At 41.0% G+C, this 13,465-nt stretch overlaps 1 protein-coding gene across 2 annotated transcripts in view; it reads right to left on the bottom strand.

Moving 5' to 3' along the window:
- SORCS3 (sortilin related VPS10 domain containing receptor 3) overlaps positions 1 to 13,465 on the bottom strand; it is a 273,052-nt gene that overhangs the window by 11,591 nt on the left and 247,996 nt on the right. For both annotated transcript variants that reach the window (XM_086899396.1, XM_086899397.1), the window contains 4 exons: positions 10,669 to 10,802; positions 6,339 to 6,462; positions 3,611 to 3,723; positions 1,642 to 1,773 (listed from right to left, as the gene is read on the bottom strand). In XM_086899396.1, the coding sequence (XP_086755522.1) occupies positions 1,642 to 1,773; positions 3,611 to 3,723; positions 6,339 to 6,462; positions 10,669 to 10,802 (503 nt within the window). The remainder of the gene's footprint in view (positions 1 to 1,641; positions 1,774 to 3,610; positions 3,724 to 6,338; positions 6,463 to 10,668; positions 10,803 to 13,465) is intronic.

The raw sequence follows: 13,465 nt of genomic DNA on the forward strand, positions 1-13,465 counted from the left end.
CTGGTAAGCAAACCTGGAAGGTTAGCAATTTTTACTTTTTTTTTTCTTTTTTGGGGGGCTACAGGAAGAGGGAAAGTAACTAAGGACTTTTCACCTTCCACAATATCCTCTGAGTGTAATCAAATGCATTTGGAAATCACTGACATACTGGCCTTTCATTGGTGGATAATGAAACTAGATTAGGCAGTCCAGACCTACATTTCTTTATTCCCATTGATCCTGTCATGTAGCTTCTATTTAAATAGGCTGCTGGCTATGAGACAATCCAGTTTAGGCCAATAGAAAATTTGCCATATTTCTCCTTCACTTAGAAAAGGGGCCTTGGACTGGACATATTGGAATTGCTGAGCTGGGAGATCAGCAACCCAGCTCTGATGTGTCATTTCATTGCCCCAGAGCACACACCCAGCATATCAGCCCAGAGCTTCAGCTTGTTAATGCTTGATTTCCATAGAGTAGCTCTGATGGACAGGGCACAGCTAATGAGTGCTTCTAATGACCTGCTCTCCAGGCAGAGCTCCTCAAGCAGAAGGCAACAACAGGTGCCAAAGCACAACTGTGTAGACTGTCAACTAGAGCTTTAGGCCTCATAGTCAATTAGTCAGAAACCTAATTGAGATGTCAGCATAATGCTGATATATGAAATATTGACACAACAGCTTGTTCAGAAGAAGCTTTAATACTGGTAGATCCTACTGAACAGGACAGAAATTATTCCAAGACCATCCCTCCAAAAAGCTTTTCAAACCTTCCCAACTCAATGCCTATTTCCTACACACTGACCACCATAAATTTGAGAGACCAGCTTTGGTAACTTCCTACGACAAAGGAACTACTCTGCAGGGACTGACTTTACTCAGTGGGTGACAAAAACTTCCACTGAGTTCACCAGTCCTCTGAATAATTTAATGTTTGATCCAAACTTCCAAGAGTTACTTGGCAATGGGCTCACACATCGTTTGCACACTGTAAAAATGCTGCATACAAGAACATTAGCTAGAGCCAAACAGCCTCTCCAGCAGTACTTCACTCCTTTGCTTTTATAGACCTGATTTAATCACTTGGTAATTCTAACATGAAAGCTTCAGCAGCCTAGTGCTGTTGTTCTTTCCTTGCCTGCATATCACTGCTGCTATTCATCACTGTAATTACCTATTTATCTAAATGGATGGATATTGTAACTTCCAAATATAGTTTGCACAGGCCATTCACTGCTGCAGAAGGAAAAAAAAGAGGTCTTGTTTTGGTGATCTATGAGCTGAAGAGCCTGATTTATTTTTAGTAAACCTCAGTATATTATCTTGCTGCTTTGGCCTCCCTTTATTAGCATTCCTCCAGGGAGCAAAGGGAGTACATAGTCAAGGTTCCTTTGGCCGTAACTACTGTAAAAAGGACACTCCACTGATTCAGGAAGAATCTCTGCTAGTGGTAGGCTGTGACATATCTCAGTGAGGTATTAGAAAATCCTGGTTTTCCTCTGAAAAGAATTTTCTTTAATGCCATAAACTCTACTGCCACAGCCCCAGATGCATCCATTTCCACCACACTTATTGTAAGTACTTCCAATGCTGGGCAGCTTCAGGGACCCGTCTGCAAACAATATGACAGGAATAAATGTTCCATGAACCCTTCTTTCCTTACTTGCTCCAGATCAGCCTCATTGCTTTTCCTCCTCTCTGTTGTGTTTTTGTGGGGCAGTATGAAGAGTTCAGCAGAAGTAGGCAGCCCAGGGAACAGAGCTACCAGGATCTGTTCATCAGGGATACCAGTCACCTAGAAGAAAAATAAAAAGGAGGTTTCCAGCTGCTATTATGTTACATATGTTTCCATTCACTTCCAGAAATGGCACTCCCATTAAATTGTTATTTTCCAGTTCTAATGTAGGTGTTGTGGTCCTAATGAGCTGTTCTGCCTATTTGGTGGGTCAGAAATTGAGCTTCTGCTAACGATGTACTCTACTTCCTTTCTGGAAGTGTATGTAGGCTTGACAGCAGCCCTGGTCCCAAAGATCTCAACCCAAAGTCCAAACCTGGCATGTCTCCAGATCTGAATGCTCCATATAGTCCTCCTTGCTACAAAAGAATAACTGACCCAAAGTCAGATCCGGAGACTGTGTCTCAGAGCAACCACTGGTAAATGTGCAACTAACAGGGACGATATGAAGAAAAGTGCCTGCAGTCACCTCCTGTTATCAGGTTATGGGGATCCACAACTGCCACCCATGAACAGCAATGTCCCCAGAGGGAGCCTTTACTCCTGGGGCAGATCAGGAGGGCTGTGCTAGGAGCTGCTCAGTGCTGAACCAAGGCTCTCACAGCTGCCTTCAGCAACACCTGCCCATAGGGGCTGCTGCCCTCTCTCCCCAAAGCCAAGCTATGCATCCTCAGCAGGGCAGGAAGCCTCTCCTCCCTCAGAAATGCTCTTCTGCATGAGGCTCAGTAGCTCCATTGGCTCTCTGGTCCTGTCCCACTTCAAACTCCACGGCCTCACTCCAGAGCTGAAATGTACCAACAGGGCAGCCCAGTCCGGGTGGGATATACGAGCAAGCACTTCTACCAGATTGCTACTGCTCTCTGTAACCATTCAGTTATTAAAAACCAAGTAATTATTTTTGTCCTGCAAGTTTGATTCTGAATGCAGTAAAAGGGAAAAATGGTTTAAGAAAATTAAACCTACCATTTTTTCAGGATGGAAAAAGAATCAAGGAAAATCTTATAAACTGTGAATTTTGAGTGGGCTGCAGATGAGAAAAGCTGAGCAGGAATGTACTTTCCCAGTAAAAATAATCAACCTCCATTTCTAAGAACAGCTGTAGCTAAAGCAAAAAAACCCTAACAGGATACATTTTTGGCAGAATGCAAAACCAACAAAAGCTTGTCTAAATCTAGCTCCTAATTTCACACAAAACTAAAGCCCCTGACTACTTGATATCATAAGTTATTCTGTCCCCTTTCCTGCAAGAATATGAGTACTAGTTTACATATTCTAATTAATCCCAAAGGAAGATTCAGTATCTTCCACCTACAGAAGTCTCTCTTTATCCTATATTTTAAAGGTACGTTTCTTTTCCCTCTGAACCCTCATTTTTTGCCCCAGTTGGAAAGAGAGTAGAGCTTTAAAATGTTCACCAGTTGCTACACTTAGCTGCATGTGGAACTCCTGACTATCAGGAAGAGATAAAAATATCTGCCTCATGTATCCAGAATACTACAATGTCTCTCTTCTGGGATGAAGTGGATCAGCTGTTTAACAACACATAGTAACACTAACCAAATATTTGGAATAGAAAACAGTACATACTGTCATATCAACTTGGAAAAATAAGAATGATGATGATACTATTACAATCTAAAATTTGCAAAATCCTCAGGGATATTAAAAGCTGAAAAGCACACAGAAATATTAACAAAAGTAATTGTAATATTTCCACAAAATCAGCAATATAGATTGGCTCTGCAAAAAGATCCAGCATATTAAGAAGCTTTTTATTGATTTTTAATGACAGTGTCATCACTGCTGTGCTTACCCATTCTTTTAAGCTAGCATGTGAAAAAGTGCATGTTTTAACAGCCTAGTCAATGTTAGTACAGACAAGGAAACAGATGCTCACCTGTGCTAGTGCTCTCTTGATGACTTTGCCAACATCTTGTCTCCATTCAGGGATGTCAGGGTTATGGTAGTCCAAGTTGGGAGAAAATGACAGGAGCTGAGATTGGAAATATTCTGGAATAGAAAACGTATTTATGAGAAGGTTAAATGGGAAGTGTTTAGGGTGCAGACAAGGGTGCAGAAGACAGCAGGAGGACCATAGTTATCTTAAAGCAAGAGGGTGGGAAAAGGCTGAAGGAAGAAAAGGGCTGGCTAACACTAAGCAAGACAGAGAGCTTGCAAGGAAAGAATGCTTATAATGGTACTTATAAAGGACATTTTGGCCTAATGCAAACTTCTGGCTTTCCCCAGAGAAACAGAAGCGAGAATGAGAGGTGAGAGGATGCCTTCATGATGCCCCTGGGCCTTGTAATTTTGCCACTCAGCTTCTTCAGATTCTGCTCACACAAAAGTTGACCAGCAAATAAGGCAGCACCTGGCTGAATTTTGGAATGCCTGTACAATTGAAGAGCGAACAATTGCTGTAAGTAATGTTTTCTATTTACTCTCCTGGAGGGAAACCAGGAGTGGTTAATTCCCCAGCAAAGAAGAAGCCAGTGCTGCTAATGACTGGCTCATCAGGAAATGGCTACTGACAAAACACTTTCAAGTTCTGTCCTGACTGAATGATTGCTGGGAGGAAGAAAAGCTTCCTAGACTTAAAATACAGAACCATTTTATTTTTTCTCCAATTTCAACTCTCCTCACTGGTCTCACCAAAGACCAAATCTGGAATCCTTATGGCAGCTGTGCAGAACAGATTTGGGCCAGTGGGTGGCACAGATCTGGAATGGGAACCACAATCTTATAAAAGTTCTCAGCGTAGAAGATTCTCCTTTCTGTTTCTGGAGATGTTCTATGCCTCACCTTGAAGCAACTGATCTCCAGACACTTCAAGTAAGTACCATTAATCATTTGTAAGAAGGCACTAGTTTTAGATCAAGATAAACCTGCCAGAGTATAAATGAGGAAGTCCACAGAAAAGCAGGGATGTACCAGTATACCATTTATGTGGCATCTTTTGCAAGAACTGTTCTTTTTTTTTCAGATGGTGCAATATATTTTTAAATAAATTAAGTATCAAAGAACACAGGGAAAGTCTCCCAGGTTCTGAAGTTTTAACCCAGATATATAAAGTCTTTGACTTTTGACCTCTTAGTACCATGTCCAATTTATTTTTTGAGCAAATTCTTTTCTGTTAACCTCAAATTAAGAATATGCCTGAATAAATTTTCTCACTGGTAATACCAGAAATCCAAGTGATTATGATCTAGACCCATAAGCACTTGACTCAGGACACAGATTAGGATACAAGTTGATCAGAGGACATATTTACTAAAGGCATCACTCAGTTATGTACTCAGACTTGAAGTCATCACCAGACTGAGAGGCTGGAAGGATTCCTTCCTTAGACTAGGTCAGTCTGCAGCACAGCACTGGGTAGGACTATTTGGACTGGATCCAAATGGGTCAATTTCTCTCTGTGATAGAACCCAAAACTTTGGATTTTCTAAACAGAATGGCAAAATTTCTTCCCAGGCATTTAAAAACAGTGAGGAGCTCTCTGTGGGACCAAAAGATCAAGATCACCTGTGAGTATCACTCTTAAATATATTTAATTCAGGTTTATTTATTTATTTATTTATTCACTGCATTTTTCAGTGCTCAAAATTATGAAGTAGAAGGTTCCTAATATTTGATAATAGCAAGTCAAGGTATTACTAAATCACATTAACAAATTATTAAAGCCTATTGCATTTCATGGCCAGACAATTAATAAATATCTATTTAGCTGCTGTTACATCTGAGTGTACAGCAGGACATTTATTTGTATTTAACTATTGAAATAAGACACACACGGTGCAAGTACACAGTGCTGAGCTTCAAAGTAGCCCAAGTTATTTCAAGCCCAGGTTTCCCAATAAGACTTGAAGTTCAAAGAAAAGCTTGTCCTCAAATGCTGGATGTGAAAAATTGCATAAGGAAAATAAAGACTGGTGCAGGGAAGAAATTATTCTCGCAGTCCTGTCAAAGCTGCTGAGAGAGCCCTTTCACCCAGGATTTAGCAAGCCCCAAACAGGGTAAGCTCTGCTGTCTGCCATTGGGTGCTTTTTGAAGCCTGTGACATGCAGATATGGCACAAACATACCAAACATTCCCCACAGGGAAGTGCAGTGGGCACACTCAGACCTCCAGCTGTGACATGAAAGATGGGCAGTGATACCAACAACAGAGTCACTCCTGTCTTCTTTTCCAGACCCCTCCTGACCCCTGTCATTTATACAGTCACTGACAGAGACACCATTTGCATTCAGATCACCTTAATGATGCACTGTTTCTTTCCACAATGATGACTATTTCTTTCCACAGCTGGGAAAATGAAGGAAGGCAGTCTGGTTCAAATATTTTTTTATTTCTAGAAGTTCTCTGCCTGGGTCTACAGACAGATCAACAGACACAGCAGACACCAGCCACCTTATTAATGCTGAGGTTATAAATTTGGTTAGCTGCCCCATTCTATTCACTTCTGTATTTTGTCATCATGACAGATCTAAGCTACTTTATCATCAGACGTTTGTCTTCAGAGGTTCCTACAGGCATTATATCAAGTTCCTAGAGTTCATTCTGGATCAGCAATGATTGTCTGCCCTTCAACCCCCTGAGATGTGACTGTAAAAGGCTGAGGGTACCATGCACTGCGATCTCCTTGGTGTCCTGGATGAGGGTGTTGCCCCCAGCAACTTGCACGGTGACAGTGTTCATCCCCTCCACAGTGAACATGTACGAGATGCTGCTCTCCAAGGTGATGAGGGGCTGTAGGAGGCAAACACAAATGACAATATCAAAATCAGGGTGAGATTAACTCAGGATCACAACATGTACCTGATTTATCCACCAGGCAGCAACTGCCTTGCTCCTTAACACAGGTGTGGTGCTGCATGTTTGTGTGTCCTGCTAAGGCCCAAACACCATCCCATGAGCAGTGTCCCACAGGCAGAGGCTTCTCTCATTTCAGTAGATATGTCCTGAAATATTCCTCCACTGAACTGCAAGCCATTACTGTATGGACTCCTCAGCAGACCACAGTCAGCAGCTGCAGAATTAGTGCGGTAGAATGCAGCGTTGTACACACACAACCAGCTCAGCTGCTATATTTGCTCTACAAAACCCAACCTCAAATTGAAAATAAACCAAAGATGCAGATGCTTCTTCAAACAATCCATATTGTTCGGATTCAGGGCCAGCCTTTGCTTTTATGAGCACAAATCCATTTATCTCTCACAGAGCAACACTGCTCAGGTCAGAGTGAGGACATCCAGCATCGCCCCGTCCATGCTGTGAGTCTGTAAGCAAGCTGCAGGCACAAGCTGGCAAACTGTGCTAACCAGGCTGAAAGCATGGCATAATTCCTGCTGACAGTGCTGACTGAATGTGGCTGTGGAAGGGATCCACACTGGAGCAGCACATGGGAAGGGCCCACATTAAAGAAATTAATGGAAAGCTGTCTCCCATGGGAGGGACTCCCTCCCACAAGCAAGGTAAGAGTGGGAGGCGTCTTCCCCGAGGAGGAAGCATTGGAAGAGACAAGATGTGATTAACTGATGACAGCCCCCGTTCCCTGTCTCCCTGCACTGCTGGTGAAGGAGGAGGCAGAGAATTCAGGAGTGAAATTGAGCCTGCAAAGAAAGGAGAGATGTGGGAAGATGTTTTAAGATTTGGTTTTATTTCTCATCATCCTACTCTGATTTTATTGATAATAAATTACACTAATATCACAAAGTCAAGGCTGATTTGTTTTTTAACAGTAATTAATGCTATCTCTCTGTCATTATTGTGACCTGATTTTGTTCTATTTTATGTATCCTGCCCATGTGAGGAGGGGAGTGACAGAGTGACTTTAGTGGGCATCAGATGTCCAAACAGGGTCAACCTACCACAAGTGAAAATCAAAGTTCCAGCCCTCACAGTGCCACTGATCTGACAGCTGGTCTAAAGAAAAAACTCTTCATTTAGAGAAACTACAAAAAAGGAAATAGTGATACTAATCTCCATTGCAAAAGCACACAGATGTCTAAGAGAACAGATAAAGCCACTGTACCATTGCTGTTATCCCTTCATTACACTGCCAGTTTGATTTCAGAGGAAAACTTCTAAACTTTCACCTTCCAGCTCTCACACTTTGTCTCATCAGGCTTCCAGCCTGACTGCACTGCACAACAGTGGTCACATGTGCTATTTTCATAGCCAAACCAAAATGCCCACCTGCACAGGCTAGACTAACAAACGCATTTCTCTCTCTCTAGAATACCACCTTCCTTTGACCCCTCCACCCATGAGCTGAAAAAGCAGTAAAAACTAAAGAAGTCTTATCACATGGCACACACAGTCCAAGGGCACCAGCTTGTGCCAGCCCTGCAGGCCTAGCTAACATTTACTGAGATATACACAGACCCTGGAGAAGCTGAATGGGCCTGTATCAAACTGCAGTGAAATCAGCAATCCTCCTGGAGGTTACAGGTTGTGGTTCTGTGCAAAGGCAGATAAGAGAATGCAGTCTGGCCTTTAAAATTTTTACAATTACAATCTTTTTTTCCTTTTATTATGTGTGTATGCTGGACATTCCATTATCATGGATGATTTCACCTCCATCATGGAGTTTTAACATTCAGCCAACTCCTTAATTTTAATTCAAGAACCAAGACCTGGAAACTAACTCTAAATTAAATCAAGTAGTTTAAGGTTCATTTGCTCAAACCTATTAGACAGCTGGATACATTTATTAAACTGGACCTGTGTTAATCCAGGCAAATTGGCCTTTGGGCATACTGAAAAAATCAGTACAGTAGAAATTCAGTACAGGAGTTTCAGCAGGGTGGGGAGAGCAGTAGGAGAGTCTCAGTCAGGTCATTTGTGTCTAAGTCAAATCTCCCTGTGCAGCAGCACAGAGAGTGACACTCCACAGTGACACAAGACACATCTGGTTCTGCCTGGGATGGCTATGGGCTGAACAGGAAACAAAGCTGCAATCCCTCAGCATGGAACTAAAATATATCATCTAATAATACCAGTCAAAATATTACACACCTCATCCTTTAATTCAGTGTTCCCATCTCCCACCTCTACTCAGAACACCACGGTTTACTCATGAGAGGGCACAGAGAAGGATCTGGCCTATCCATTAAACATCCCAGGAGGAATTTTGATGTGATACAGACTGCTGTTGTGAAAAAAGGTGGCTGATACAGTTATGTCTATATCCCTTGCCATACTTCTGTCAGAGTTAAAGCACATTCCGTGAGGCAGCTGGAGATAACGCTTTGCAAAGACTGAAGAGTGCTCTGGGTCTGAGATTCAGACACAGATAAGTGGCACCACGTTTACTCTTCCATATTTCAGCAACACATGCCAAGGTGTCAAAGGATCAGCTGCTCCATGTGCTGATGTCCAAAGTACCCATCCCAAACATATCCACATCTGCTTGTACTCTGCTGCCTATGGGTCTGAAATTTCATCTAGAAGATGAGGCAGACCATATTTCCAACCCAGAAGCAAGCACTGTGAGAACTGCTTGGAAATCTTCAGCAAACACCACTGCTTTGCACTATCTTTTCAAGATTGCCTTTTATTTCAAAGAAATATTTTTTAAGGCCCTATTCACAATCAACTTCTATAGTAAGGACAAAAACAATGGCAGGAAGACTCTACACTGGAGGGCTTAAGTGGATGATCAAGTTGCCAGTACCAAAATTGTCTCAGATGTAGTTTAATGGTTCTCCATGTGTGAGCACTGAGCCAAAAATACCTGAACTATAACATGATTTTGCATGACTGTATTCCAATGCAGTATAAACAATGCAGTATAAACAATGTGGAATTACCTGGTATTTGCAATGGACTAGATGTGCATATGTGGGTGGTTGCCATAGTTCAGCTAGGGCATAGCAACTTGCTAAGTTATAGTAAATTGTTTTTGATCCTGAGCTCTTCTGCTGCCTCAGCTATGCTTCCAGAAAAATCAGCAAGTTCTTACAGTGAGCTTCCTAACTGGATAAAACCCCAGCAGAAGCAGCACTTACTGTTTTTATTTTGCCTCTCCTGAGACTGTTGGTAGCTAGGGTGAGAGGTTAAAACTAAACAGCTTTGTCAAAGAGAAAACAAAATACTTGTGTGCCTATTTTTTATCTCAAGTTCCATATTTCATGTAAAACCCCTGTTTCTTTCTGCTGCAATCTCACCTCGATGCACACCTTCAATTGCAAATGTAGACAACGACGTGACTTAAACTGCTTTTGTAAATAACAGCAGAAACTATATTGCAGAATTAACAGCTGTACAATTCACAACTGTAAGAATGGAGAATAGTGCCTGTCTCACTCCTAAAGCCTACAATAAAAGCTGTAGCTAATAGGCAATCCTGCTCTCTCCATTTGAAAGCATGATGTTAACTTGTATTTTCACTTGAACTATTGCTAAAAAAGCTCTTTATAATACATACAGTCACATTATTCATCATTCAAAAATTCACTACAAAGGAGTCTCATCTCCCTCTCTAACACAGACAGATTCTTCAGCTTGAAATTCTAGATACAACTGTTTATTTGAACACCAAGAGTTTTAAAGTACTATGTTGGAATCCAGCATTATGTACTGCACACTGGCACATAATGGAAACCCCCTTGGTTATTTGAACGCCAGCAGTTTTTAAACACTGTGTTGAAAACCAGCATTATTCCACACATAGTTCAGTTAAGTTGAAAGTGAACACTGGAAATAACAGTGGTCTTCAAATCTCAGGGCTGATAACAACCACATGGAGAAAGTAATGACTCCTAAGAACAACACAAGATAGAAGGAAATAAATCCACAAAGGTTGAAGTTCAGATAATGACAACCCTTTTCAGACAAGTGAAAAACAAACACCAAACAGACAAAGGCAAGAAGTTTTTATTAGGGCTGAGAGAGTTCCCTGACTGTTGTGATAAGCTTAGGAAGGAAAAATGAACCAAAGGGTATCTGTACCTTGGTGCTGTTGCCAAACCACCAGAAGTAGGTAAGTGTGCCTGCCTGGCTGGGCCAAACCACTGCAGTAATGTTGACATCCTTATTTCTGATGGCAACAAAGGGGACACTCAGATGGACGTGCTCCACTGGACCTGTGGGGAGAGAGTTCATTATTAAAGGCTTTGAGTTAAATCCTCCCTGCACAGCTGTGAACAGCAAGGATCTTTCCTTTAAATAAATCAAAAGTCCTATGTCAGTAGTGAGAGTCTAGTTTAGAAATAAAAGACAATTTTAGCAGTCAATGAACCACAGAAAAAGATAACCAGATTTAAGAATACTTTTTTTTTCCCTCCTTATTATGCACATTTTCCATAGTGCTAATTTCCAGACAGGGCCAGCACTGTGTTTAGAAGAATTTTCAAAATGCATTTTGAAGAAAAACAATGAGCTGGCTTTGTATTATATAGAGAAATTGCTATTGAAAGCCATAAGGATAGGACACAAGAAAGGGATAGGACAAAAGTGAGAAGGAAGGGTTTTTTCTTGAAAATTCAGCCACTGAGCTACTAAGATTTGTGGGGAAAATCATTTTAGCCAAGATGGCTTAATTCTTGTTATGTAAGAGGCATTTCTGACTTGATTAAATATCCCCAACATTTTTTTTAAAAAGTCTCAAAAATAATGACTCATGATTTTGTAAATCCTTGGTATCTTTTTGACTTACGGCTGACCTTGGGAAGACTTTGGGGAGTCAGTTGCCCCTAGTAAACCATCAGGAAGCACTTGAAAGATGTGTGCATTGGCATAATAAAGGGTGTGACTGTCAGAAGCACTTGATTCTGAAAGACTTAAAAAATAACAAAGTACCAATGCAAAATTGTATCTAATTAATGAAAATGCCCAGAATAAATCCAGGGCATGAAGCTCTGAATTCAGAAGACAGATCTGCTCTAGAAAAAACAACATGTGTAAAAAACACTGAGGCTTTGTTTGGTAGTTTGTTTAAAGCTTCTACTATCTCCATTGTTTTTCTTCTTGTTTAATCTTTTGGTTTTGCTGGTACTGAATTTCAGCTGATAACTGCTGCCCATCAGACAGTGTTACTTTCTGGGTAGTACCTTTAACACACAGCAAACTGACAGACTATCCCTGTGAGATGGAAAGGACAAAATAAGAAAAGTCAGAATCTTTTTTTTCTGTAAGACATTCATTCTGGGAAGCAGGAAATTTGGTGATTTAACTGAGACAATCCTCTTGTGTTACCTCTCAGCATGAAATGGGGACATTAATCAGTTCTCCATCTACTTGGATTACAAAGATTGTGGAGAGCAAGAGCTGTTCTTTTACCGCTGGAACATAGAGCTCCAAGCACAAAAGGACTCTATTCTTTCTTTTGGCACCTTAAAACTTATCTTTTCTCCCCCCTTTTCCCAAGAGTTCTCTAACAGCAAGTCACTCCTGAGCTCTGACCATAGGAAATGCTCTGGGTTTGCAAGAACAGCAGGTTCCCGTAAATATTTTGTGACAGTGCATGTAAGAGGAAAAACACTCATATCTATACTTCCTTTAAATATCAAGATAAGCAGCTTGTCAGCAGATTCCAGGAAGCTGAAAAATTAACTGGCTGCTAATAAAGCTGCAGGATAGAAAACTGATGTTGCTTGAGGCCAAGGAACCTTTTTATCTCTTTTTTTTTAGCACAGGATCCCAGTACCAGAGCGATTGTATGGTAAGAATGACTCTCAGGCAGAGCTGTCTGTACATTTAAACTTCAAGGTCAAACCTCCTATATTGACCAGTACTTCCAAATATATTAAAAGTTTAGTACCGAGGTGTCATCTTATTTCAGCACTAGCATGAATATAAGTGCTTGCAAAATATTTCCCTAGAGATAATGGTAATAAATTTGCCATCTAAGAATGCTATAAAAGTCAAAGGAGAGATCTGAAAGGTTGATGAAGAAAAGGGTGGAGCAGCAAAACCAGGCCAAGGAACTGTCCTTTGTTGCATTCTGCTTTAAAATCCTCACCGTGAAGAAGTAGTTCCTTTGAGAAAAATCAGATAATCCATACAAATCTGGTTGTTATTACCAGGTAACCATCACTTCTGTCAGCTAATGGCCCAAGGTGAAGGAAAAAACAGTTAATGCTCTAATAACAGGTTGGTAAGTGCAGCCATGATTGACTTTGAGGGAATTATGAGCATAATAAAAGCTTCAAGGAACATTTATTCCTTCACACAGGGAGCTGGAAATTAAAATGGAGAAAAAAGTTCTTGAGTTTTGGAAATTTCTAATGTGTTTCCTTTCAGCAGAAAAGCTCAAGCAAAAGGCAGGATGTAAGACATCCTGACAGGTGAAAAGGGAAGGCAGACATGGCTATGATCACCATTAGGGGCAAAATTGATGGGGTGCATCTGAACACAAGAGATCTAATAGTCTGACAGAAGATCAAAGAACTGGGCTCTTTTTGGTCTCATCCTGCATTCCACTCTCTCTGCTCTCTCCTGTGGCTTTGAGAAGTTAACTGAGAGCTCTATATTTGAGTTTGCTCATGTGTCAGCTGGAGAGAAATTGCACTGATCTACCAAACAGGACAGAAACATCAGGGATTCATGTCAAACACATGGAACGTAAAAGCAGCACATTAGCCCTCAGTACATTCATATTCATATCTCAGAAAGCATGCTCAGCATAATGCTTCTATTTCATTAAATTAGCACTGTAAAATCTGCAGTTCTGAAAAAGTGACTCAAAATCTAGTAGATTAATCAAATCCTCTTGGAATGAGATGTATTGAAAATATACATTTGGACT

This window comes from Cyanistes caeruleus, chromosome 8 (genome assembly GCF_971803275.1).
Source record: "Cyanistes caeruleus chromosome 8, bCyaCae1.hap1.1, whole genome shotgun sequence".
Lineage (NCBI taxonomy): Eukaryota > Metazoa > Chordata > Aves > Passeriformes > Paridae > Cyanistes > Cyanistes caeruleus.